At 57.2% G+C, this 25,593-nt stretch overlaps 3 protein-coding genes and 1 long non-coding RNA gene across 10 annotated transcripts; 2 read left to right on the forward strand and 2 right to left on the reverse strand.

The window, feature by feature from the left end:
• Positions 1-42: 42 nt before the first annotated feature.
• On the reverse strand, positions 43-25,512 carry NAT14 (N-acetyltransferase 14 (putative)). 4 transcript variants are annotated; one of them, XM_010961914.3, is made up of 3 exons: positions 25,395-25,512; positions 1,997-2,112; positions 43-1,192 (listed from the first exon to the last, which is right to left on the reverse strand). In XM_010961914.3, the coding sequence occupies exons 2-3, from the start codon at positions 2,066-2,068 to the stop codon at positions 644-646; spliced, it is 621 nt and encodes a 206-aa protein (XP_010960216.2). In that variant the 5' UTR covers positions 2,069-2,112; positions 25,395-25,512; the 3' UTR covers positions 43-643. The 4 variants fall into 4 exon arrangements, with proteins under 4 accessions (XP_010960216.2, XP_010960214.2, XP_010960215.2 ...); XM_010961912.3 differs by lacking the exon at positions 25,395-25,512 and adding an exon at positions 2,472-2,595; XM_010961913.3 differs by lacking the exon at positions 25,395-25,512 and adding an exon at positions 2,482-2,594.
• LOC123618797 (uncharacterized) lies at positions 2,584-3,290 on the forward strand. Its single transcript, XR_006727255.2, has 3 exons — positions 2,584-2,700; positions 2,860-3,031; positions 3,165-3,290. It is a non-coding gene; the product is annotated as an uncharacterized LOC123618797 (long non-coding RNA).
• On the reverse strand, positions 3,293-25,523 carry ZNF628 (zinc finger protein 628). Of its 4 annotated transcripts, none has more exons than XM_074369159.1 (2): positions 25,395-25,523; positions 3,293-6,597 (listed from the first exon to the last, which is right to left on the reverse strand). In XM_074369159.1, the coding sequence occupies exon 2, from the start codon at positions 6,590-6,592 to the stop codon at positions 3,416-3,418; it is 3,177 nt and encodes a 1,058-aa protein (XP_074225260.1). In that variant the 5' UTR covers positions 6,593-6,597; positions 25,395-25,523; the 3' UTR covers positions 3,293-3,415. The 4 variants fall into 4 exon arrangements, with proteins under 4 accessions (XP_074225260.1, XP_074225258.1, XP_074225257.1 ...); XM_074369157.1 differs by lacking the exon at positions 25,395-25,523 and adding an exon at positions 9,954-10,176; XM_074369156.1 differs by lacking the exon at positions 25,395-25,523 and adding an exon at positions 9,941-10,176.
• On the forward strand, positions 18,404-25,388 carry C9H19orf85 (chromosome 9 C19orf85 homolog). Its single transcript, XM_045521790.2, has 2 exons — positions 18,404-18,790; positions 23,956-25,388. Exons 1-2 carry the CDS (start codon positions 18,618-18,620, stop codon positions 24,413-24,415), a joined length of 633 nt encoding a protein of 210 aa, XP_045377746.2. The 5' UTR covers positions 18,404-18,617; the 3' UTR covers positions 24,416-25,388.
• Positions 25,524-25,593: the final 70 nt, after the last annotated feature.

The following is a 25,593-nucleotide window of genomic DNA, read 5'->3' on the forward strand; positions in this document are numbered from 1 at the left end:
ACAGACTGGAAAAGGCATCAGAGAGAGGGAGACAGGCGCACAGCAGTTTCAGGCTTTATTAGCAAACCGGTGTGAAAAACCAGATGGGTCTGACAGCCCCTCCCGGCTCTCACCTTCCGGGGAGGGGCTAGCTGGGCAACCCTGTGCCTCCCCCCCCAGGGGGGGCTCTCTACACAGACAACCCTCCTCAGCAAAGGCTCCGCTCACCCCCTCTCTGCCTCTGCAGACTCAACCCCTCCAAGCACAGGCATCGATCCCCATCCCATTCCCGGGGGTCTGCTCCCCGCTTGGGTTGCCCCTGCAGCAAGCCCTAACCCTGGTGGAGGGGCCTCCTCTCCTCCCACCACGTCTCTCTCCCAGGCCCGCAGCACGAGCGGCAATGGCCTGGCAGACAGACAGACAGACGGGGAAATTTCTCAGTGCAGACAGAACCAGAGGCAGGGGCTGGACAGGTCGACCTCTCTGAGAAGTTCAAACGCTGCAGACAGATGTCAGGCTGCGGTGGGGTCTCCTGCCCTTTGTGGGCCTCAGTTTCTGGGCCCTGGGTGGGCTGGGGAATCCACAGAAGGAGGGAGGCTGTGAAAGTGCCTGCACACAGCACATGCTCACTAAGTGTTGGTTTTCCTCCCTCTGGGCTGTGGAGTCACAGGTCCTTGCCGAACTCTCTCACCAGCGGGTAGCCCATGCAGCCCCAGCTCCCCTCGGGCTGGTAGCCGCAGCCCTCCAGCATCCCTGCCACACCCCACGCCGCCACAGCCACCGGGACCACGAGCCGGGCCCGGGTCTCCCCCATGCTGCCCGCCCAGGCTCGAGCCCGGGATTCAGCAAAGGCCAGCAGCTGCCTGCCCACGCCTCGGCGGCGATGCCAGCGAGAGACAGAGAGGCGGGTGACCCGGGCCCCATAACCAGCATTGGAGCCTGGGGCCAGGGCCAGGACCCCGCACACGTCGCCCGAGCCCCTCACAGCCACCCAGGGGCCCCCCAGGCTGCTCGGTGGGGGCAGCGAGCCCCACCGGGCCCGCAGGCCCAGCTTCATGGCCACCACAGCCAGGAACACGGGCAGGAGGAGGGCCAGGGCAAAGGAGGCCAGGACGAAGCGCAGGCCGCTGCTGGCTGCCGCCAGGAGGAGCAGGGCTGGCGGCCGTGTCAGGGCGTGGAGGGCCACGCGGTTCTCTGTGTCCTTCACACCAGCCTGTGGGCAGGAGGAACAGTCAGAGTGGGGGGCTCCCAGGGGCAGCAGGGACTAGGAGAGGAGGCAGACCTTGCCCAGGAAGGATCCGGGGTGGGGGCTGCTAGAGGCGAAGGCAGGCAGGTAGTGAGTTGGGGCCTGTGGCAGAGGGGCTAGGACCACATCTGCTGTGGGCATGAAGGAACACAGGGCTGGCATACCAGGCTTTGAGTGAGTGAATGGGTGAATTAGGAGCTGTGGGGCTCCCCATTCAGTGCAGGTGCAGGTGCGGGGCACCAGGGAAGGCTGGATAGAGGAAATGCCCCAAGCCAGAGTAGCAGCACGCTCTCGACAGCAAGAGAGGACGCTAGAGGGGTACTACGGGTATTCGAATGCCAAGCTGAGGCCCAGGGATTCTGCTTTGAAGAGCAGGAAGTTGGGGTGTAGAGCAGACTGGAAGTGGGCAGACTACGGAAAGACTTGGTGTGCCATCGACTCCACAGCCCTCCAGCTGTTAAAACCCTTCTTGACCCCCAGGATAGGGAGAAGGTACTAGAGAGAGAAAGGGCCAAGCTAGTAAGTCTCTTAGGAGGAAAAGGCGGCTCCCCAGGAGTCAGGGCTGCCTCAGGAAGGTGGCCGAAGCCACTCACTAGGCCGGCCCTGCCCCTCCCAGGCTCTCTGGTGTCCCCGCCCCCCCACGCTTATTGGTCCCCCATTCTGCCCCCGCCCCGTTCCCAGGCTCCCTGGTGTCCCTCACCGGTACCCTCCACCCACCCAGGTTCACAGGCGCCCGGTCCCAGGCTCACTGACGGCCCTGCCCGCTCTCACCTTTAGCATCTCCAGCACTAAGGGTTTCTCATCTTCCCTCATCTCCCGCACCGACAAGTGGCTGGGGGCCATTGCAGCCCCCAGGCTCCCGCGCCCCCAAGGGAGCAGGCGTGCACCTGGCGAAAACAAGCAGGTCAGCGTCAGGAGGGCACCTCTGGTGCCCAAAGCACCCCAGAGCTGCGGACAAGCAGCAGCATGTCCAAGATAGGTCACTGAGGACGCTCGCGGCCCCCAAGCGAGGGTCGAGACACGGCAGGCTTCCTCCCAACCCAACGATCTTTCTGAAGTCTCCCAGGATGCCCCCAGGCTCTCCGTACGGTTCAGCGATCTACGCCTGAACGGCCCGTGCACGTCAACAACTGGCAACACGGGGCTCCCTCCCAGGCTCCTGGGGAAGGGACCGCGCTTCTGACCCCCAGTGCCCAGAGCCTCTCTGCGCCCAACCACCCCCGAACGGCGTCGCGGGAAGTAGGACCTGCAAGCACCTCTGCGAGTCGCTTTGCTTTTGACAAGGGGTTGGGGGGGCAGGGTCGGGAAGGGGTCGCCGAAGGAAGTGACGTCAGACTCGCGCGCTGCCGGGGGGCGGGGCGGGGCCTGCACCCGGCCTTAGCAACTGTTGTCACACTTCTGGAGGCGGGTGGAGGAAGTCTAGCCTGGGCTGGGACTAGACCAGGGCAGGGAGCCGCGACCCTGACGGACGTGAGGTAGAGGGGGAGCAATGGAGAAAGGGGGCCGGTAGGAAGACCCACACGGACGCTGGCGGGGTAGAGGGCAGGAGGGAGAGGATGGGATCAGTAGACCCGGAGGGGTGGGGACGAGGAGCGGTACTTAACCGCACGCGCTGAAAGCCAGCTACCTTCCAGAAGTCCCCTTGTTGCTGAGCAACCTGAGCGCGGGGGTGGGGCGGGGCGACGAAGGGAATGGATCAATTCTCAGACTCCCGGGCCTTCGTGGGAGGGGCCGCGTCGCATCCTGAGCTCTCTAGCTCCCAAACTCACCCACCCCAACCCACCCGGGCTCTCAGTGACCTTTAGGGTAAGCATTCGCAGCCACCCGTTTTTTCGTGAGGGGATGGGTGGGGTGACTTACAGGGAACAAGTGACAAAACCAGGATTCTAGATTCCAGTGCCTCCCCGTATAGTGACCACTGCATCCCCTTTTTTTTAAGGACAAACAGAACCCCACACAGAAGTGGCTGACCCCAAGAAGCAAAGCAAGTCACCTGTGAACCAGGAAGCAAGAGATGAGTCTTAACACTGACCTCCTACCCCACTAATAAAACAAAAACACAGGAGAGGAGATTCTGGTCTTTATTAGCAAGTCCAGCCTGCAGCTCCCCTCCCCCGATCTTAGCTTAGCCATGGTGGACAGTGCGTCCGGGTCTCTGTGTAGGGCAGGAAGAGGTAACAGTGGCTCTAGTCAAAACGTGTGCACCAGCTGGACTGCGGGCAGAGTCTGGACAATCTGGATAGAGGGTAGACCCTGTGAGGTCATGCCACCAGGTGCAGCTCCTGCAGGGACCACTTGTACCATCTGGGAGGCAGGAGCCGCAGGGAGGCCCGCAGGAGCAGAGGCCGGGCTAGGTGGTGGTGGGGCCAGCAGCTGCAGCGCGGCTGCACCTCCCCCAACGCTGCCATTCTCCAGCAGCTCTGTGGCTGAAGCACTGCGGATAATGAGCAGTTTCTGTCCCTGTGGGCCAGGGGCTGGCGGCTCAGCCAGCCCTGGGGGTAGGGTCTCCACTTCCTGCACACACAGCTGGGTCTGCTCCCCATCAGCCCCGCTCAGCACCAGGACGCTCTGCAACCCCTCATCCGTCTGCAGGGTCTCAAAGAGCACATCCTGGACCACACCAGTGCTGGCCTCACCATCACCAGGCTCCCCGGGGCCAGGGCCTGCCAGCAACTCCTCGGCTGCCCCACTCTGAACCACCAGTAGGTTAGGGGCCTCAGTAGTCATGGCTCCGCCACTGGAACTGGACAGCTGACCTGCCACAGGCTGGAGCTGGACCGTGGTCACCTCCTGTGCTGGCTGGAGCTGGACCGTGGTCACCTCCTGTGCTGGCTGGAGCTGGACTGTGGTCACCTCCTGGGCTGGCTGGATCTGGACCGTGGTCAGTTCTGGGGCTGACCGAAGGGGCTGGAGCTGGACCCCACTCACTTCCTGCGGCCCTGTCTCCCCACCCCCCACATTCTGCAGAACTATGAGGCTCTGCCCTCCCGTGCTGGCCCCGGTGTTGCTCCCTCCCTGCATCCCTAACCCTCCAGGGCCTGGCAGCCAGACTACTCCAGCCCCCTGACCAGCTTTCCCCCCAGCTCGTGGGCCCTGCCTGGCATGGCTGCCCCCACCACCAGTACTGGAGGGCAGCAAGATGAGCTTGGGGGGTGCAGGTGGGGGCGGGGGTGTGGAGGGTTGGACGCTGCTGGGGATCAGCTGGAGACCCTGGGCAGTCTGCACCAGGAGAAACGTCTGGGAGTTGGGGGCTGCTGGGCCCGGGGGTGTGGCCTGGGCCGTACCCCCTGCCACCTCCAGGGAGAGTGTGGCCTGGAGGTGGGGGAGGACGTGGACATCTTGGGTGGCAGAGGGGGCTGGGGCGGCAGCCAGTGGGGCAGGAGGCTGGGGGCCGGCAGGCGGGGCTGCGGGGCCAGAAGCAGTGTTGGCGGGGGCATGCGTCCTCAGGTGCCGCTGCAGGTAGGCGGCCATGACAAAGCTGCGGCCGCAGATCGGGCAGGCGAAAGGGCGCTCAGCTGAGTGGGTGCGCTGGTGCAGCAGCAGGTTGGAGGAGTGCGTGAAGGTCTTGGGGCAAAGCGGGCAGCGGAAGGGCCGCTCGCCCGTGTGTACGCGCTGGTGCTGCCGCAGGTTGGAGGTCTGGGCGAAGCTCTTGCCGCACACGCCGCAGGCGTGGGGCCGCTCGCCTGTGTGCACGTGCCGGTGGCGCCGCAGGCACGAGGTGTTGCGGAAGGCTTTGCCGCACTCCCCGCAGGCGTAGGGCCGCTCGCCCGAGTGCAGCCGCAGGTGGTACTGGTAGTGTGAGGACCACTTGAAGGTGAGGCCGCACTGGCCGCAGGTGAAGGCCCGCAGGCCCGTGTGCACGCGCTGGTGGATGGCAAGCAGCGACGACCGCTTGAAGGCCTTGCCACACTCACCGCACTGGTAGGGCCGCTCACCCGTGTGGTCCCGCAGGTGATAGCGCAGCCCGGATGAGCCCTTGAATGCCTTGCCACACTCAGCGCACTTGTAGGGTCGCTCGGCAGAAGCCGGGGCAGGTGCGGGAGTAGGCGGTGCGGGGACGGGGGCCAGAGGCTCCTGGGGACAGGTGACCTCGGCAGCCTCAGCCTGGGGAGGCGGGCGCCCGGCCGCGGCCTCTTCCACGTGGCACTGCTGGTGTGCCAGGAGGCTGGCCAGCTGCGGGAAGGCGCCGTCACAGCTGCCACAGCGGAATGCCTGCCCGCCAGCCACCCCATGGCTGTGCTGGTGACGGGAGAGGCCGGCCACCGTCCGGAAGGACTTCCCGCAGGGGAGGCAGGCAAAGCCAGGGGCGGCAGCGACGCCCGGCTGGGGGTGCGGCAGGGGGGACGACGGAGTCAGAGAGGGTGGCGGGGGAGGGTCAGCCTTGGGCGGCTCGGTGGGCGCGTCCTGGGGCGGAGGCGGCGCCTCGGGCCCAGGGCAGGGCTGGTGCTCCAGGAGCAGCTCCTCGCTGCCGAAGCCCAGCTCACAGCCGTCGCAGCGGTACACCAGCTCCACTGTGGTCTCAGCCGCGGCCAGAAAGAGCTCGGGCACCACGGGCGGGGGCGCAGGCGGTGGGGGCGCGGGCGGGCTGGGGGGCTGGAGGTGCCGCTGCAGGTAGGCATCGGAGACCAAGACCTTGCCACCCGGCTCCCGCGGCGGAGGGGCGGAGGCGGAGGCCGCGGCCGGGGCGGCGGCCGCGCTGCCATGGGTGCGCTGGTGCAGCAGCAGGTTGGAGGAGTGCGTGAAGGTCTTGGGGCAGAGTGGGCAGCGGAAGGGCCGCTCGCCGGTGTGCACGCGCTGGTGCTGCCGCAGGTTGGTGCTCTGCGTGAAGCTCTTGCCGCACACGCCGCAGGTGTAGGGCCGCTCGCCCGTGTGCACGTGCCGGTGGCGCCGCAGGCTGGACGAGTTCTTGAAGGCCTTGGGGCAGTCCGGGCAAGGGTAGGGCCGCTCGCCCGTGTGCTGCCGCAGGTGGTACTGGTAGTGCGAGGACCACTTGAAGGCCAGGCCGCACTGGCCGCAGGTGAAGGCCCGCAGGCCTGTGTGCACGCTGCGATGGATCTGCAGCAGTGACGAGCGCTTGAAGGCCTTGGGGCAGTCGGGGCACTGGTAGGGCCGCTCGCCCGTGTGGCCCCGCTGGTGATACAGCAGGGCTGAGGAGCCCTTGAAGGCCTTGGGGCAGTCGGGGCACTTGTAGGGCCGCTCTCCCGTGTGCGTGCGTTGGTGGTGCAGGAGCCGGGATGACCAGCGAAAGGACTTGCCGCACTCCCCACACTCATACTGGGCCGTCGGAGCGGGAGCCGCGGGTCCCGGCTTCTCCCCGGCCCCCTCTGCGGTAGAGGCCGGTGCCATGTCCGCGTGGGATCCAACCATCACACCTGACGAGGGATTCCGGGTCAGGGGAGGGCGTGTGCTCCCCCCACCTCCACCCACACACCGAATTCTCTCAACCCCAAACCCACACGCTGGCCCTTTAAGAGGCAAGGGGCACCTCTCTTAGGATTAGGGCTTCCTATGGCCCATGTCAGCCCTGGACTGAGAGGCTGCCCAGGATGGAAGACTTCAGGTGCTAAAATGGTAACTAACATACGGCAAATTGAGAGGAGTTGGTCACCCCCCTGATGCCGGCTGTCTCCTCTAGGGGGCTGGACATGGCCTTTAAGAGGCCAAGCACTGCCTTTAGGGCTCACTTCCCCTAAAGATAGGCAGTGCTCTTGAAGCAGGCTGCGGTCTCCAGCACCATGGCTTCAGATCCTTCACCTCACTCCCTCTGAAGACCTCCCCCTCCTTCCTGCCTCAATATCCATGCCCGCTGCCGTATCCTAAAACCCTTTCACTATAAACAAAGGCTCTGTGAGCACCCCACTCTGCACGCACCCCATCCCCTTGACCATTCCCCCTGGGTACCCTAACCCAAAATCCCTGGGCTCAACCAGAACCATGATCCACTGATCCTGCAAGCTCTGCACCCTCCACCCCCTATCCACGTCCTCACTTCCCCCCTTACCCCCCCCAATAGATGCTGCTGGTTACTGGCAATTTTTGCATTCACACCCACGAACCTCAAAGCTCCCTCCCCATTGCCCTGCATGCTGGTACTGCATTCCTCTGGCCCACTCACCCACCCATACCAGGTGATACTCCACATGTTTCTTTTCCCCTCAGACCTCTCTCCTTTCCCCTCTTGCTCTTAGCAGGTAGGTGATCCTGCCATTGATCTTGTCACTGGGAAAATAAAAGCAACCAGAAGAGTCCCACGTTCCAACCGCTACACTGGTGGCTCTCCACGGGGCAGTGGAATCTCCCCCACCATCACGCCCCCAACGCCGGGGGACATCTGGCAATGCCTGGAGACTGTTTTCGTTGTCTGGTTGTCCACTGGTGGGGCAGGTGCCACTGGCATCTGGTGGGTGAAGGCCAGGGATGATGCTCACCATCCTATAGTGCACAGGGCAGCGACCCCCCCAGCACAGAACTGGTCCAAAATGCCAGTGGTGCTGAGCCAAGAAACTCAGCACTACCCCTCCCCACCTGCCTGCCTCTGGGCCCAAAGACTCTGACTTCCCACCTACAGTGATCTCTTCATCTCCTGGACCATTCCCATCAGTGTACCCAAAAGCTAGATCTCCCATCTTTAAAACAACAAAAATCCTTCACCCCACTTTCTCCTCCAGCTATGGCCTCATTTCTATCTCCTTGCAGCACAGCAACTCAAAAGTGCTGTCAGTACATGCTCTTTCCCATCTCAAACCCCATCAGTCAGATCCTCCCTCCTCCTCCTCTCACGGCCTCCGTGGAGCTAAGTCCGGTGGTCTCTGCTCAGTGGTCAGTGGGTGCCTTAGGCTCCCTCTCCTTAAGCCACTCCCCTACTCCCCTTGGCTTCTGGGAGACTGCTCTCCTCACTTCCCATCCCTCCTCTGTTTCGGGCGCTAGTCCTTCTGGTCCCCCTACCTGTGAAGGTAGGAGAGTCCAGGGCTCTGTCAACCCTCCTCTTCTATGTCCACATTCTCCCTGGAAGCCCTCACACACTCTTGGGACTTCACAGTCTATAAATGGGGTGATTCCAATACTGATCTCTACTTGACACCTCTCCTTTGAACTCTAAACCCCTGCCAGACTATGCCTCATAGACACCTCAAACTTAACATACCCAAAACCTAACTCCTGTTTTCGTTCCTGCTCTGTCCCCACCCCTCTGTCCCTGCCAAATCACTCCTTCACCCACAGTCTTCTCCATCTCTGGAAACACCTTTATTCTTCCTCAGGGCATCCTCACCTCTCTTTCTTTCACTTTCCAGGACCAGTCTGTCAGCCGATTCCCCGATTCCAGCAGGAGCATCCTTGGAATCTGGCCACTTCCCACCAAGTCCCCCAGTACCACCTTTGTCCAGGGTACCAGTATCTCCCTCCTGGGCAGCTGCAACAGCTTCCTGATAGATCTCCCTGTCTCTACCCTTACTCTTCCCACCCCCAATCTGTTCCTAACACACAGGCTGAATCCAAACTACTAACAGACGGAGGATGGGCCATTTCATTCCTCTGTGCAAAAGCTTTCCACAGCTCTCATTTGAGAGAAGACAGATCAATTACAAGAACCTACAGACTTCCCGAGCCCCACGACCTCCTCCCCTCCCTGACTGCCCTCCAATAGCTTCTCCATCCCTCACAGCACCCTAGTCACCTGCTTTCACCTGCGGCCCTCACACCGACTCCCTGCCTAGTACCCCCTTCCCTCCAATGTCCAGTGAGCTCCCTCCTTCACCTCCCAGTCTGCTGAAATGTGACCTCGGGGAGGTATTCCCCTGAGCACCCTACTTAACTCTACAAACCCTCCCAGTACTCCCTATTGTCTTTCTCTGCCTTATTTTTTTCTCCATAGGGTTAACTACCGTCTAACCTACTTTATAATCAGGATTTCCCAGCTTCAGCACTGTTAAGATTTGGGGCTGGACCAGCGTCCAGGGGCTGGCTGCCTTGGAAGTTGTTTAGCAGCATCCCTGACCTATGCCCACCAGATACTAGAGGCATCTTGTTCACTTTTACATCTCAGCGCCTAGAGTAACGTCTGCCACAGAGAGAACGCTCAGTGAACATATCCTGGGTTAAAGAAAGCTGGGCAGCCCCTCTGGACAGGCTATAAAGATTCCCTTCAAAAAGATGAGCGTTCCCTTTAACATGTAAGCAACTCCTTTTAAGTGATTATCCTAGGGAACAAGCACGTGCCTTTCAGAAGGCCGGCTTGCCTTAAACAGGAGACATCCGTGGTCTGGAAGAGCTCGGACCCATCTTAACCAATAAAGAGCACACACTTCAAAAGGCCGGACCACACCCTTCCATCGGCCCGACTTCCCCTTTAAGAGGACGCTGCTAAAGCACACCAGTCTCCACCTTGTTGAGCTAAACTAGGAACTGCTTTGAAGCCACCAGGATTCAGATACTTTTCCTTCAGTGCCTGGAACACTGTCGTTGGCCTTTAAAGAGATAATTCATTCTTAGGCGAGGGAAAATGCGTGAAGCACTTGTAAACTGCACACCCTGCCCCGCCCCTTTAAAAAGCAGCCCCTTGCTCTTTAAGAGGGCGGAGCCAGCCCGGCCGACACGAGTCGGAAGTGAAATAGAGCCCTTCCCTTTAAGACATCCCTTCCGGTTTCACGTTCGCCGTTTCCCCAACGTCTCCGCCCTCCGGTCCCTCCCCCCGCCCCCACCCCTCCGGTCTCTCACCTGAGGCCCTTACCGGGGAACGAGATGGGGAGACCCAGGGCCTTCCCGCGGGGGCCGACGGGAAGGCGGGGCCCCAATAGCTGCGGTGCAGGAGTGGGGGCCGGGGAGGGGGCGGGGGTGCGCTCCCTCCCAACGGCCCCCGGCACGAGGCACCCAACCTTTATCGGCGGCCTCTCGCGCACACAAACCCCGGCGTCGCCGACGGTGCGTCACGACGCCACGTGCACCGAGGCTCCGCCCCCGTCCCCCCATTGGCCGCCGGCCGTCGCGGCGCTCCCCGGAGCTGTCGGCGCGAGGTGTCCTGGGAATTGTAGTTCTCCCGGGACCCTGACCGCCCGGTCCTTGGGTCGGTCACGGGGGTTGGCCCACGGCTGGGGAAAGCCAGGCCGAGACGCGGGGTCGCATTTTCCCCTTTATTAGTACCGATTCCCTCTCGTCTGGGATAGAACATCTCCTGGACAGCGCGGTTCCCGAGTACTCCTCGCCCACCAGGGTTGTGGTCACTCCTGTCCTGGCCCCCATGCCCAGGCCCTCGGGGCTCCCATTTCCCTCATCTGGGAAACCGAGACCCTCAGTGCTTCCTGCCCCGACCAGGTCCCAACTGCTCGAGAGTGCAGTTGTTCCGAAACCTGGGCCCTGCTTGTGCAGGGGCCCTCCCAGAGCACCAGGGGCCCCGAACCTCCTCCACAGCCTGGGGCTTAGGGGAAGATGGGTTTGTCTCTGATCCACTCTCCCTCCTTCCCACGATCATTCCTCACCAGCCTCGGCCTCTGAGCCAAACTGACTTTTCTGCGGGTCATCCAACAGTTTCTCAACCATGGCACTAGTGACATTTGGGCCGGATCGTTCTTTGCTATGGGGGCTGTCCTGTGCCTTGTAGAACGGTTAGCAGCATCCTGGCCTCCACCCACTAGAGGCCTATAGCATTCCTTGTCCCCGAGCTCACCTCCACCACATCTTAGGACGGCTGGCCATTTCCAGACCTGGCCACAAGCTCCTTGGTGAGAACCGCTGCTCCAAGACAATCCTCCTCAGCCTGAGGGCCACACTGCATATTACCCCTGTCCCTTTTCAACTCCTACTGGAAAGCCCCTACGCTAGGAGGGGTCCCATTACATGCTCAGCGGCACTCATCTATGTTCCATCACAGAGGGATAGGGTCTCTCTTTGCCACCCGGGTGTCCCCAGTAACCAACAAGGGGCCTGATCACAAGCAGGAGGTATTCTGTTGAATAAGTGGATTTTTACAGCCTCCCATAGTTTCCCAAGGCCTGCCCTCCCTACCCCATCCCCCGGCAGGCTGGGACTCATGGGTGTTCTGAGCTGCTGGACCTGTTCCTGCCCTGTGGGGTCTTTATGAAGTCTCCAGTGAATTCAGGCATGTGAAACCTTTGGCTTCCAGCCTAGCCCATGCATTCCTTTCACTTCAGCTTTTAACTCCTCCTCCAGAAAGAAGGCTGCTAGAGGCACTGGGAGGGACACTGGAGCAGATTGAGCCGTTGAGGAGTAAAGAAGGGGAAGACTAGGATGAGCAGAGAGCTGCAGGCCCTGCCCCCTGGGGTCTGTCCCCACCTGTATCCATGGCTCCTAAACACACCAGGCCCTGCCCACTACATAGGCCTGGGGATGGAGGGAGGATCCCCTATGAGCAACTGGCTCCCACTCGGGGCCTGGTGCCTCTTTGGGGGAAAAAAAAAGATTGCAGACTTGACGGGCTCATTTTCAAAACAACAGTAACAGCCCTGCGGGGCAAGTGACAAGATGCCAAACCTGTGTCTGGCTCTGCAGGGACACAGATGGGAGGAGTTGTCCCCCATCCATCCCAGAGCTGGATCCCTCTTGGAGCCTTGTATGTGGGATCCTCTGCATGGCCCTGCGAGGGACATCATGGGCCCTCTCACAGACAGGCAGCTGACACAGATATCACAAGAAGTCATCTGAGGCTCTCAGGCCAGTGCTCAGAGACTCCTAGGACCCTGTAGTTTCCAGATCCTCAGTCCTGACCCAGGACCCTCCTCAGGTCTTGCCCTAGGAGCTGGGACATAGAGATGGGGGGCCGGGGAGGGGGCAACAGAAGTCCAGTCCCAGTGACTTTACAAAATCTGCAGTAGGGGGTAAGGAGTGGTAATAAACAAGGCATAATAAATAACACATGTCCCATGCTATGTGCTGCTAAGTGTCTGGGAGAAAAATAAAACAGGAGAGACAGGCATGGAGGTATGTCCAGGGCTGGAGGCAGTCAGTGAAGCCTCAGTGTGGGACCAAGCAAACAACTGGATATATGCCTCTCCAGTCTCCAGTATTCCTGTTTCTGGCCAACAACACCCCGCCCCAGGTTTTGGGGGGACTGACTCCCTCCAAACTAGATGAGGAGTCTCATCCAGCTCCAGTCCCACTGAGCCCCACCACCCTAGGGGCCGGGGTTGGGGTGGGGACTGCAGTCTTTGAAGGTGGCCAAGACCTACACAACCCTGCCCAGGGACCTAGGCTGTCACATGCCCCAAAGGCCCTGTGTGCATCTGGGGGTGTCTCTCCATTTACCCCCATCCTAGAGCTGTCATCCAAAAGAGGATTGGCAAGGGTCTGCACCCTGATCTTGAGGAATTTGTCAAAGGAGGGGGAGAGAAACCCTGGGAGGAGCTGGGGAGACTGGCCCTTTCCTCTTCCCCACACATCCTCCCCCGCAAGCCTGCCAGCCACACTCTGGAGGTTGGGGCATGTGTCCCAGGCTTCTGGGATCCAGCTCTAACGTGGCTTGGCCAGGACTAGAGTCTGGGCCCTGCCCCCTTTGATTACAGGGTTACAGGGTCGAGGAGGAACACAGGTCCCACTCACCATTGCCCCTCCAATGCTCCGGGACCCCAGATGCCTGAACCCCCCAACCAACCTCCCTTCCCTCTGGAAGGGAGAGGTCGAGTGTCCTGCTGTGTGGACGTTTGATTCTGGTTTTGGCCATTCAATCCATCACCTTGGTGATAGCACAACCTGCAGTCACTAGAGAAGACAGGATTAGGGCCTGGGGTGACCTGGGGAGAGGGGACATTTCTCCCAGGAGCACCCCCGACCCCACCCCACAAAGGAGGTATCTGGAGCAGGCAGAACTCCCAGGGCCAGAGATCAAAAATAAAATATCCTTTTTCACACAAGTAGAGTGAAAAGAGCAGAGATACATTTTAAATAAGGGAGGAGGCAGACAGAGGAGTCCCCAGGTCACTGCTGTCTGTTGTCCCAGGAGAAGGGAGCCATAGGGCCAGCCTGTGCCTCACACAGCCTAAGGATGCTCCTTTCTGACATCTTTTGGGGCTCTCATGGGGCCCTCCAGCCTGTCCTGCCCTCCCAGGCCTCTCCACGTGGAAGGGGCATCATCCCCAGTTCATTGGTGTGTAGGGGTGGGGGGAGCTCAGTAAATAAAGGCTCTCTGAAGTCTCTTGGCCAGGCACAGAGCCAGAAGTGATGTAACATCCTGTACCAGGAAGTGATTTAACTGGGAGTGTATCCAGCCCAGAGTCCACCTCCATCCAAGGACCATCTCGCAGGTTTCACATGCATGGTCAGGAGCCCCTGGAGGCTGCCCAGGGCAAGGGACCCAGAGGAGACGTCCCAGCCAGCCGGGATAGGGGGAAACCAGGGCAGACTCCCTGGAGGACAGTTCAGAGGGTCCCATCTGTGTGGGGAAAATGGATCTCTCTGTTTTAAGTACAGAAATCTGAACAGGGATAGATACACACCAAATCCCCTGCCCAAGAGAGGCTGCCACCTTCTGTGATGATCCCCAGTGACCCACACCCTTGTATAACAAGCCCCTCTTCTCCAGTAGACCTCACTCTTGTGACAGGTTCTGCTGCATGGCAAAATGGAAGGGTCTTGGCAGGTGCGATCAAGGGTCCTAATGAGCTGACCTCGAGTTAATCACAAGGAAATGTCATGTTGACACAACATTGTAAACTGACTATGCTTCAATAAAAATGAATGCAAATTTAAAAAATTTTTAAAAGGAAATGTGATGGTTAATTTCACGTGTCACCTGGACTGGACTGCAGGATGCCCAGATATCTGGTGAAACATGATCTCTGGGTGTGTCTGGGAGGGTGCTGTCGGAAGAGCTGGCATTAGTAGGCTGGGTAAAGCTGATGCCCTGCCCAGTGTGGGTGGGCCTCACCCAATCCACTGAGGGCCTGAACAGAACAGAAAGGTGGAGGAAGGCTGAATTCAACGTCTGCCTGACCATTTCAGCTGGCGCATTGATGTCTGCCTGCCTTTGCCACTCCTGGTCCTCAGGTTTTCAGACCCAGACTGGAACCTGCACCATCAACTCTCTGGGTCTCAGGCCTTTGAATGACACGACTGGCTCTCCTAGGTCTCCTGGGTGCCTGCAGGTGGTAGATCGTGAGGCCTCTCAGCCTCCATAGTTGCATGAGCCAGTACCTTATAGTGGATCTCTTTATATATGTAATGTAACATAAACAACCTCTCTATAGAGATAGCTACACAGACAGACAGAGATAGAGATACAGAGATACATATAGATCCTCTTGGTTCTGTTTCTCTGGGGAACCCTGACTCATACAAACCCTCAGTGGCTCCCCATCACCCTTGCCCTCATAACTGAGCTCCTACCTGGCCTACAAGGCCCTGTGGGTCTGACCCCTGTCCACTTCTCTGACTTCACCTCAAGCTTGCTCCTGCCTCAAGGCCTTTGCACCCGCTATGCCCTCCGCCTGGGAAGCTCCTGGCTGCCATCTCTTCCATTAAGGATGCAGGACAACCATCACCTCAGGGAGGGTGTCTCTGGCCGAAGCAGCACTCCTCCCCCATCCAGCCTCCAATTTCTGTCCAATTTGAGCACCTTCACAGTACATCCCCAACTGGCCATTTCTTATACAGCTGTCCCCCTTCCAGACTCCAACAGGGACGGACTGTCTTTGTCTTGCTTGCCACTGCAACCTCAGTCTCTGCACACAGTAGGTGCTCAACAAATGCTTGTTCAATGATTAAATGTGTCCCCCAACTCCCAATTCCAAGGGCCAGGATAGGAGAAAGGAGCCTGTGAATACCCTGTAATACCTGCACTGCAGGTCCTCCACAAACATCAGATGAAGCCAGCCCCCAGCTGTGGGTGACTCTTACTAAGCAGGGAGACAGGCAGAGAAGGGCTCAGAAGTGGGGAACCACACACCCTGAGCGCCACTCCAGCAGGGCCTCCCAGCACCAGCCTAGGGCGTTGGCGCCCCCTGGTGGAGCATCCCCAGACCAGAGCCTGCCAGTGGGTGGCCCCAGATGTATTCCTTGCTGGTATGGCAGTGGGACAGAGATGGCCAGCAGATGTTGCCCTTGGCTCCTGGTGGCTTGGATGTGAGCCCGCTTCTGGAGCTGGGTTAGCAAAGGTTATGCCCCTGCCATGCAGGGGTGGCCCCTTGCCTGTCCTGGGTTCTGAGCTTTGACCTCCAATCCTCCATAGACCTGGGGGTCCTCTCCCCCCGCCCCTGGCCCTTTGCTAAGGGACCCTGGACCCTTCCTTCTTGGCCTGAGAGTAACGAGACAGGAAACCTTCCAGGCCATCCCACAACACCACATGCACGTCCAGGACACATGTGCTGATACACACAAACACATACACATGTGTGGAATTGACCCGCCCAGACCAAGACAGACATGCATTCAAAGTCAGAGAGACAAACATTGAGAAACACTGTAGAGGTGGTGAAATAGGCAGAGATGGTGAGAGAAGCCTTCAGAAGCACAGGAATGGTGGGAGGCATAGTCACAGACACGATGAAGAGGAAAGAGCTACAGACAACCCAGGGAGGGGCAGAAAAACCAGCGGGGCAGAGGAGAGAGCATGCACGATGGAGAGACAGCCCTGGAGCTACTGAGAATCACAGACAGATGGCAGTGAGAGACGCCGGGGGCCAGGAGGGGAGGCCAGTGAGGGGGCATCCAAGATGGACAGGTGAGGCCTGCGATGTCCCCACACCTGTGCCCACGCTGCCCTATCCTTGGCTGTGTCGTGGCACATTGGGTGTGGGAGGGACCACAGCCCATGTGTTGGAGCTGAGGCCAGCGAGGGCAACATTGGACATCTGGTCGACCTGCTGTTGCTGGCCTCAGTGGCCACAGTTCACAACATGCTCATAGGTAAGTGTACCCCTGGCAATATCGCTGGCATGGGGAGCCTTCACCACGCAGGCCGCCCCTCAGCACCCACTACTGCCTTGCCGTGGCCCGCCTGGTGGTCCCCACCCTGAGCCCTGCGCCCGCCCTCTAGGCTGCCACCGCTGTGCTGACCTTGGTGGGTGGCACTGCTGGACGATGAGCAGGCCTGGGAAGCAAAGGCGTGGTCTCCAGCATATGCTAACTCATGTTCAGACCCCAGCTTTGCTGTCAGCTGCTCCGTGAGCTCGGGGAAGTCGCAAAGCCACAGTCTCCCCCTGGGCTGCTGCGCCACCCTGATTTACCAGGGAGGTGACGGATGCTCAGGTCAGGACACAGAATCCCCCAAGTGGTGGCACTGAGGTTTTGGTTTTTTAATTCCATAACATTACACCTTATCACATCTGGTAGCTCTCGTTTCTCTTATGGAGCCAGAGGTGGTTTTCTGCCAGTCTTTAATAATTTGTTGCTGATAACTTTATCAGGGTATCATTTGGCGGAAAGAAGATAATATTTGTAAGTGTAGTGAGAAACTACATACTTTAGTATTTAACAACTATGAGACCCTTTAGAAAGCTCTTAGTGTGCCTCCATTTTTTTTCCCTATGAGGGTTAAGTCCCAGCTCTGCTACTGGGACTTTGGGTGACGGTGTGCCCTAACCCTAGTTTCTCCTTCAAGAAACAGGGACAGTAATGTCTTCCTGTGAGTGCCCAGGGGAGGGGGGCCTCCTCGAAACACAGCACGTCAGGTGCAGGGCCTGGGCACCGGGGAGCCGCAGGGGACGTCCTCACTGTTCTGTGTCTCTCCCCGCCTGGATGCTGTAGGCAACCAGGGCAGCCCCAGGCTCAGCCCCAGCAGCGGGAACAACTGGCCCCATTAATATGGACTTGAAGGCCACCTGGGAGGAGCCATTGCTGGGGCCAAGCCTCCCCTTCTGTGGCCGGCTAAATAACGGCCCCCCAAAGAGGCTGACGTCCTAATCTGCAGAAGCAGTGACTGAGACCTTAACATGGCAAAGGGGACTTTGCAGGTGTGATGGAGTTAAGGCTCTTGAGACAGGAAGATTACCCTGGGTTACCTGGTGCGTCCTTATAAGAGGGAGGGTCAGAGTTAGAGACCCGATGGGACAGCAGAAGCAGAGGTCAGAGTAATGTGCTCTGAAGATAGAAGAAGGGGCCACAAGGCAAGGAATTCGAGTGGGTGGCCTCTAGAAGCCAGAAAAGGCATGGGAACAGATTCCTCACTAGAAGCTCCAGAAGCAACACTTTGACATTAGCCCATAAGACCCATGTTGGACTTCTGACCCCCAGAACTCCAAGAGAATCGATGTACATGGTATTAAGCTGCCAGGTTTGTGGTAACGTGTTCCTGCATCCATAGGGCACAGACACCTCCCAACACAAACCTCCAATGCGGTCTTCTCAGAGCAGACACGGAGACACCTGCCTCCCTCACCAGCCCAGACCGGGTTCCCCCACTTGGGCCAACACTCTGCCGGAGACAAGAGGACCCCACTCCCAGCCCTGGCAGCCAGCCCCTCCCCCTGCCACCTCCCAGTCTGTTCTCTGCCTCCCCCAAACACCAGGGGTCCCCTAGTCCCTCAGTAAAATGCCTTGGGGGAAACCATGCCCATGTTTCCTCCTCCCCTTCTGCCACAGCCTGGCTGTCACCTGTGTCAACCGCCTGAGCAACTAGGTGCTCCCCCTCCCCTCACCCTTGCTCACTCAGAAGCTTGGATGTGAGACGCAGGGTTTGGAAGTCAACCCTCCCCCCAGAAGCTAATCCCTTTTGCAGGCCGGGAGACCTTGAGCATGAGCACGCTGCTCTCTGAGCCTCAGTTTCCCCAGGATGCTGGGCCTGGGGCGGAGGGAGGCAGGGAGGCACAGGTAGGTGTGTCTGCAGGTGGGTGGGCGGATGTGGGTGCCTGCCCCACAGCTGGAGGCTCCCAGCGTGCCTCCTGGGGCCACCTCCCCACTCTCCCAGCCTGCACCTAAGCCTCCCACCCCCCCTTCCCGCGACTGCAATTAAAGGTCCTCCACACTAATCGCTGCGGTTGACTCGGCTCCTGGCCTCGCCTCCCTAATGAGGGCTTTGTCCCCTTAATTGGCCATCTCCAGGCGCTTTTCTCTGGCCCCCCATATACGCTGCCAGGCCCCAGATCCCAGGTCCAACTATGTGCTAATTGGACGCCTCCCCTCCCTGCCCCCTTGCCTTCCTATATCAGGAAACCCAACCCCCCCCCCCCCCCCCCCCGCCCACGGGCTCCTCAAAGCTTGGAGTCCAGCTCACTGGAGGCAGGGACTGGGCTAGGGCAGAGGTGGGACGACCTGTCCTAATTCCCTGTGTCCTGCCTCCGCCAGCCCAGGTAGTGCCCTTCCCCACAGATCCACCTGCTCCTCCCAAAGCCCTGTCCCCCTCCCCAGCCTTGAGCCCCAGCCCTTGCTGCTCCTCTCTCTTCACAGATTTGGGGGGCTGCTTTCAGATTGGCAGGAATATTGTGGGGAGCTACTCCAGATCACCAGGGCCATGCACCCCGGGGCTCCTGCAGCCCCTGGAATCTCTGAGCCAGGGCCCCGGGAGCTGTGTGCTTTTGTGAGCGGGGCAGCTGCCCACATACTGCGCACCCTGCACCCCCGTCGGACCCGGCCCCCAAAAAGGAGGCCCAACCACAGGAGGTTCCTGCACAACCAGATCTGCAGGTGAGGTGGGGTGGGGTGAGGATGGGCGGAGGGAAGCAGAGACGGGCCTGAGCCTTCAGTATGGGGGGAGACCAGGCCCAGACAGAACAGGGAGACGTGGACCCCAGGGCTGGATGCAATCAACACTCAGCATGCATTTATTGAGCACCATCTGTGTGCCAGCTCCAGAGACCCATAGTGCAAAGCAGATAAAATTCTCGGCCTCTGTGGAGCTTGTGTTCCAGTGGGGAGGCAGCTAAGGGACAGTCAAAATAAAGAAGTGACAGTTATAGTATGATGCTACAATGTGGATGAACCTTGAAGATGTGCTGAGTGGAAGGAGCCAGACACAAAAGGCCATGTATCGTGTGATTCTGTTAATGTGAAATGTCCAGAGCAGGCAAATCCACAGAGACAGAAAGTAGATTAGTGGGTGCCAGGGGCTGGGGGAGGTGGGGGAGAGATTGCTAACAGGTAGGGGGTTTCCTTCTGGGGTGATGAAAATTTCTGGAACTAACGAGAGGTGGTGGTGGCCTAACATCATGAATGGACTAAATGACACTGAATTGCACACTTTAAAATGGTTCATTTTAAGTGATGTGAATTTTACCCCAATTTTTTACAATTATGGTAGGTTAGAAGGTGCCAAGTGCCGCAGAGGGCGCGCTGGGGGAGGGCTGCTATTTTAGGGAAGGTGTGAGGAAGGAAGGGGAGGGAAGGAGCCCTGTGGATACCTGAGGGGAGAGCACTGTAGGAAAGGGACAGCAAGTGCAAAGGCCCGGAGGCAGGAACATCCCTGGTGTGTTTGGAGGAGGTAAGATGGCTGGGGTGGCTGGAGCAGAGTGAAAGAGGGAGGGAATTAGATTCAAAGGAAACATGGCCCTGGCCTGGGGGGTCTCTGGAGGGACTTGGGCTCTGAGCTGGGATGTGGTGGGATCTTAAAGGAGAAGAGATTGTGTAGAGGCGAGGGCAGACATGAGAGACCAGGAGGAGGCTACTGCAGTAATCCAGGTGAGGGATGGTGGTGGCTCAGACCAGGATCAGGTAGGGGGTGTAGAGATGGGGTCTGACTCTGGGACCTTTGGAAAGCAGCTTCCAAGCAGCCCTTTCTAACCCACACACCACACTCAGCCCCTCTTCTGTTCAAGTACCTCCTGTGGCTCCCCATTGCTCTCAGAACAAAGCCTCTGCCCCATCAGCACCTGTTTCCCTTGCCAGCCTCAGCTCCCCGTCCAGCACTTCACCATTCAGCCTCTGAACATTTGCACATGCTCTTCCCTTCGTAGGGCAATGCCCTTCCATGTCTCTGAGAGTGTGGATGGAGACCTCTGCTCCTTCAGGTCTCTGTTCAGCCTGTCCTACCTCTTACACCCACCCAGCTCCACCCCTGCTTGCCCTGTGCTTTCCTTCCCCTTGATGGGAACCATTTTTTGAGCTTACTGTGTGCCAGGTGCACTGTACTAAGGCCTTAACATGGGCTGTATTACTTAATGCTCCCAACAAACCTGCGTCTTTTCCCTGTGTTGTAGTTACAGAAACTTAGAGAAGTTCAATAACTTGTCCAAGGCTACACAGCTAGAGAGCTGATATAAACCTAGGCAGTCTTAGTCCAGAGCCCATGCTCTGGACCACTTTGCAGTCCTAACTGGATACAGCATCTCGGGGACTTGATGATAATGGTGATGGTGATGATGGTGATGCTGATGATGGTGGTGATGATGATGGTGGTGATGATGATGGTGGTGATGATGGTGATGATGGTGATGCTGATGATGGTGGTGATGATGGTGATGATGATGATGGTGGTGATGATGGTGATGATGATGATGGTAGTGATGATGATGGTGATGATGATGATGGTGATGATGGTGATGCTGATGATGGTGGTGATGATGATGGTGATGCTGATGATGGTGGTGATGATGATGGTGGTGATGATGATGGTGATGGTGATGATGGTGATGCTGATGATGGTGGTGATGATGATGGTGATGATGGTGATGATGATGATGGTGGTGATGGTAATGGTGATGGTGGTGATAGTGGTGATGATGGTGATGGTGGTGATGCTGACAATAGTGGTGATGATGATAATGATGGTGATGGTGATGGTGACAGTGATGGAGGTGACAATGGTGATGGTGATGATAGTAGCTGAAATGCATCTGATACTTACTATGTACTGGGCACTATTCTAAGTACTTTCATTTTAACTCACAATACTCACAATGAGTATGAACTCATTAATGCCTGACAGGAACCCTAGGAAAGATAGGCACTATTATAATCCTTATTTTTCGGATGAGAAATCTGAGGCACATAGAGATAGAGTGACTTGCCCAAGGACCTGCTTTTCTTAAGTAGGTTGCTCCTCCCAGCCAGCCCAGGTCCTTGCTCCTGGAGGTCTTGGAACCAGATTTGAGTAAATGGGAGTCTGGTCCAGCCTAACCACTGCCCCCATACGTCGCAAGCCACCTTCCAACAGGATGCCTGGCCCTGGCCACGCCCAGAATGCTCACCACCACCCTCCACACCCACCCACCACTGCAGAGGAAAACAGGCACCTCCCCCCAAAAAGGGTCCAGCCCCATGTTCCAGAGCTAGCCTCCTAACTCCTCTTCAGCCTCGCCATCGACTGCTCAAGGACCTCTCCCCCTCTTCAGCCGTCCTTCCCCGATCTGGACCCTCTGCTAATGTCAGCTTCTCATCTCCCAGGCTTCTTGTCTCTCCTCCCTGCTCCCCAGGGCCAGCTTCTCTGTCGTAGCATCCTAGATATCACCCCTATGCCTGGCTCTGCCACATGCTCCCCAGAGACCCCGGCCACCCACCAGTGGCCCTGAGGGCAGCCCAGCAGCTCTGAAGCACATTCCCCTGGGCACTTAGGCTTGGCCTGAGAAGATCCAGGTCAGAGACAAGTTCTCCTCAGCATCTTCCCACCCACGCCCTCCTTCTCCCTCCAGGTCCCCTCAGGCCCTGTTCCCTCAAGAACCCCCTCCCACCCATGCTATGGATTTCTAACTTTTTGTGAAAACTTGCAAACCTCCAGAAAAGTCAAGACAGCTGTCTGATGCGGCAGTTCTCAAAAGGTAGATGGTCCCCAGACCAGCAGTATTAGCACCTCAGCCTCCCCTGGGAACATGTCAGAAATGCAGATTCTCAGACCCCACCCAGACCTGCAGGAGCAGAAGCTCACAGGCCCAGGAACCTGTGTTTCCACAAGCCCCCTGGGTGTCCTGTTGTGCACTCAAGTTTGAGAACCGCAGGCTTGAGGATCACGAATCACCTAATGTAATCCATCTCTTAGATTTGATTGTCCAGAACATCTTAGCATATTTCCTTCATCTATATTTTTTAAATAGTTTAAAATAAATCACAAATGTCACAACTCTTCAGCCCTAAATGCTATTTATACTTAGTTTGTTCAAGTCAAGGACCATACATGGCATGAAATCGTTGTGGATCTTGTCAGTCTCTCTCTCTCCATCATTTAACCTGACCTCCCACTACTGAAAACTTTCCCTGGGGCACTCAGAGCATAACTATCCTCCTTGGCATCGAAGATAGCTTCAGAGTGGCAGCTCTCGCTAATTTATTTAAGAGCCAGATATATATGTTTTTTTCATGTGATAAAATACACATAACATAAAATTCAACCACTTTAAACATTGTAAAGTGTACAATTCAGTGGCATTTTGTTTATTCATAACGTCTTGCAACCATCACCTCTATCTAGTTCCAGAATGTTTTCATCACTCCCAGAGGAGACCCTGTACCCATCAGTAGGCCCTCCCCATGCTCCCCTCCCCCCAGCACCTGGCAACCATCAAGCTGCTCTATGTTTCTCCAGGGATTTGCCTATTCTGGACGTTTCATATAAACGGAATCATGCAATATCAGTTACATTTTAAAATAAACTTTCCCCTGGAAGTGCAACATAGTACCAAAAAAGGCACATATCCTCCGTGTGGAGCTTAATGAATTTTCCCAAAGGGAGCCCTCTAAAGTAACCAACACTCAGATCCAGGAACAGGGTGTTCCTTGCCCAGAAGGCCCTCACGGTGTCTCTTTCCCATAAGCCACCATCCTGACTTCCTTGTCAACCGAGTTAGGCTGTTTTGGAACTTTATTTAAATGGAGTCACACAGCCACTAATTCTATTTTTGTTTTGTTTTATTTTGTGTTGGGGGGGAGGTAATCAGTTTTATCTATTTATTTACTTTTTAAAAATTATTATTTATTTTAATGGAGGTACTGGGGGTTGAACCCAGGACCCTGTACATGCTAAACATGCGCTCTACTACTGAGCCACTAATTCTAAGTCTCACTGCTTTTGCTCAACATTATGTTTTCTATATTAATCTGCTAGAACTTCCATAATCAGACACCACAGATTGGGTGGCTTAAACAACAGAAATGTGCATTCTTACAATTCTGGAGGCTGAAGTCTGAGATCAAGGTGTCAGGCAGCAAGAGGCCTCTCTCCTAGACTTCTCACAGGGTCATCCCTCTGTGTGCCAATCTCCTCTTACTGGATTAGGGACCACCCTGATGATGTCACTTTAAGTTGATCACCTCTCTAAGGACCCTATCTCCAAATACAGTCACATTCTGAAGTACTAGGGGTTAAAACTTCAACATAGGAATTTTAGGAGGGCACAATTCATCCCACAGGAGTTTGCGAGATCCATCTGTCATGTTAATTGAGGGGGCAGGAATGCTGGGGAGGGGGGAGCCGTGCAGTGGCTGATGTAGTCATCCAGGTGGGAGAGGCTGGAGACTTCAACCAGTGGTTGGTGGAGATGCAGATTTACAGCTGTTTAAAACAGGAAGCAGAATCCACGTTGCTGATGCACTGCTATTCCATAGTTCATGCCTTTGTGTGAGAATTCTTTTAAAGGCACCCCTTCCTTAAGACATTTTATACTTTTATATGTTGGAATATGGTCAGTAATAAATCTAAATCTCAAAAATGTGCACAGTGCTGGACTAGTCCAGTGCACAAACTCCATGCTGTTCAGAGCTTCCTGATGAATGGGGTTAGAAAGACTGAATTGTCAGACTCAAGAAAATGGACCCAGGGGCAGGGAGACTAGCACAGAGAAGAAAAGTAGGAAGGGAGAGAAGGGATGGCAGACAGGAGGGGACTCTTTCGTGGTCACCTGGCTAATGCCTGTCTCTCTCTGCAGGCAGTTTGCCAAGATTGAAGCTGCCACTCAGCGCCTAACCATGTCCATCCTGTCCCAGGAAGCACCTCCCCGGAGACAACCACCCCAAAGGCCACCTCCACCACCTCCATCCCCCTTCCTGGGGGTGGCCTGTGCTGTGGCCCCCACTGAGGCACCCTATGCCAGCCCCAGCCTGAGTCTCGCTGCCCTGGATGCCTCCACCCTCGACCTCTTTGATGACATTGCACTCACCCCAGAGTGTCCCTCAGTGCCATCTGAACAGTCCCATTGTGCACTGCCAGGCCAGCTAGACTTGAGGCAGGACCCATACTTCTGTGATCCCCTGCTCCCTACCCCGCATGCCCTGGGGGGAGCGGGGGAGCTCTTGGCTCTCCATGGGGGTTGGGGAGGCAGGTGGGAGACGCCTTGGGCTTGCCATTCTCAGGGGACCCTTGAAGGCGGGGGCACCTGTCCCCCATGACATTCAATCAAGGAAGGCCTTGCTCTCTCCCTACTCTGCTTCTCACTCTTTCTTCCCAGCCCCACCTCTTCGGTGACTATCCCTCCAGTTCCGTCTTACCCTGGTTCATCTCTGCCTAGTGCTGGTCTCTTCTTATTCCCCAAAATTTGCTGAGCACCTGTTACGTGCCAGGCCTGGGTCTAGGTGCTGAGGATTCAGCAGTGAATAAAAACAGACAAGATCTCTGCCCTCTCGGAGTTCACATTTGGAATGGGGGAGGGAAAATTGGCGGGGGGCGGGCAATAGAAAATAAATGACTACATCCATACGTTTTTTAAACACAAGATAAATTTCTAATTTCAGATTGTAATTAGTGTTGTGAAGAAAATAAAACAGCGACCTGATCGAGTGACTATTTGATGAAGGGTGGTCTGGGAAGGCCTTGAATGATAAGGAGCTGGCCCTGGGAAGGTCTGGGGTTCTAGACGGCGGGACCATCATGTGCAAAGGCCCTGAGGTGGGCTGTTGGGGGAACAGCAAAGAAGGCCAGTGTGGCTGGAGTGGAGTGAGCCGGGAAAGAGTGGTAAGAGGTGAGGACGCAAGGTTGACAAGGCAGAACATGAATTGGGAGTAGTGTGGATTTTATTCCAAGACTGATGGGAAATTCTCTCTCCATCTCTCTCTCAACCCCATTTCCAAGCACAGTCTAAATACTGCAAACATCACACTGGGGGGGCAGGTGCTGTAAGATGGGGAAACTGAGGCTGCACAGAGAACTAACGGGCGCAGACAGGGAGGGACTTAAGCTCGTAGCTTCTTCGCACTTTTAACACTTTCCCGGAAAATGCTTGGGTCTCTTTGTAAGTTTCTGTCTAAAGACTGAAGGGCCAGGGTTCGAATCCTAGACCTGCCCCTGCCCTGGGCACGGTCCCTTCCTTCCTCCCTCTCTCCCGGCCCCAACAGTCCAACTTTACAGCTGGTCAGATGGCAACGCACTCACCCAGCTCGAGTCCGCATTCTCCGTACACACAGTGCCACTCCTCCCTAGGCCCGCCTCTCACGCCTCTCACGACTTTCCATTGGCCGGACACGCTCTTTCCCCGCCGCGCCACCGGCGGATCAATAATGCTCTCAGGACATTCAGTGGGGCCCACACATCCCCTCCAACAAGGCTGAAGTAGCGACGCTTGAGGATTGGC

The sequence above is a fragment of the Camelus bactrianus genome, chromosome 9 (genome assembly GCF_048773025.1).
Source record: "Camelus bactrianus isolate YW-2024 breed Bactrian camel chromosome 9, ASM4877302v1, whole genome shotgun sequence".
Taxonomy (NCBI): Eukaryota; Metazoa; Chordata; class Mammalia; order Artiodactyla; family Camelidae; genus Camelus; species Camelus bactrianus.

Coding starts and splice junctions, on each gene's coding strand:
- NAT14 (XM_010961914.3), bottom strand. CDS start 2,068: ATGGCCCCCAGCCACTTGTCGGTGCGGGAGATGAGGGAAGATGAGAAA. Junction 1,193..1,996: donor TAGTGCTGGAGATGCTAAAG/GTGAGAGCGGGC, acceptor TCCTGCCCACAG/GCTGGTGTGAAGGACACAGA.
- ZNF628 (XM_074369159.1), bottom strand. CDS start 6,592: ATGGTTGGATCCCACGCGGACATGGCACCGGCCTCTACCGCAGAGGGG.
- C9H19orf85 (XM_045521790.2), top strand. CDS start 18,618: ATGCACCCCGGGGCTCCTGCAGCCCCTGGAATCTCTGAGCCAGGGCCC. Junction 18,791..23,955: donor CTGCACAACCAGATCTGCAG/GTGAGGTGGGGT, acceptor CTCTCTCTGCAG/GCAGTTTGCCAAGATTGAAG.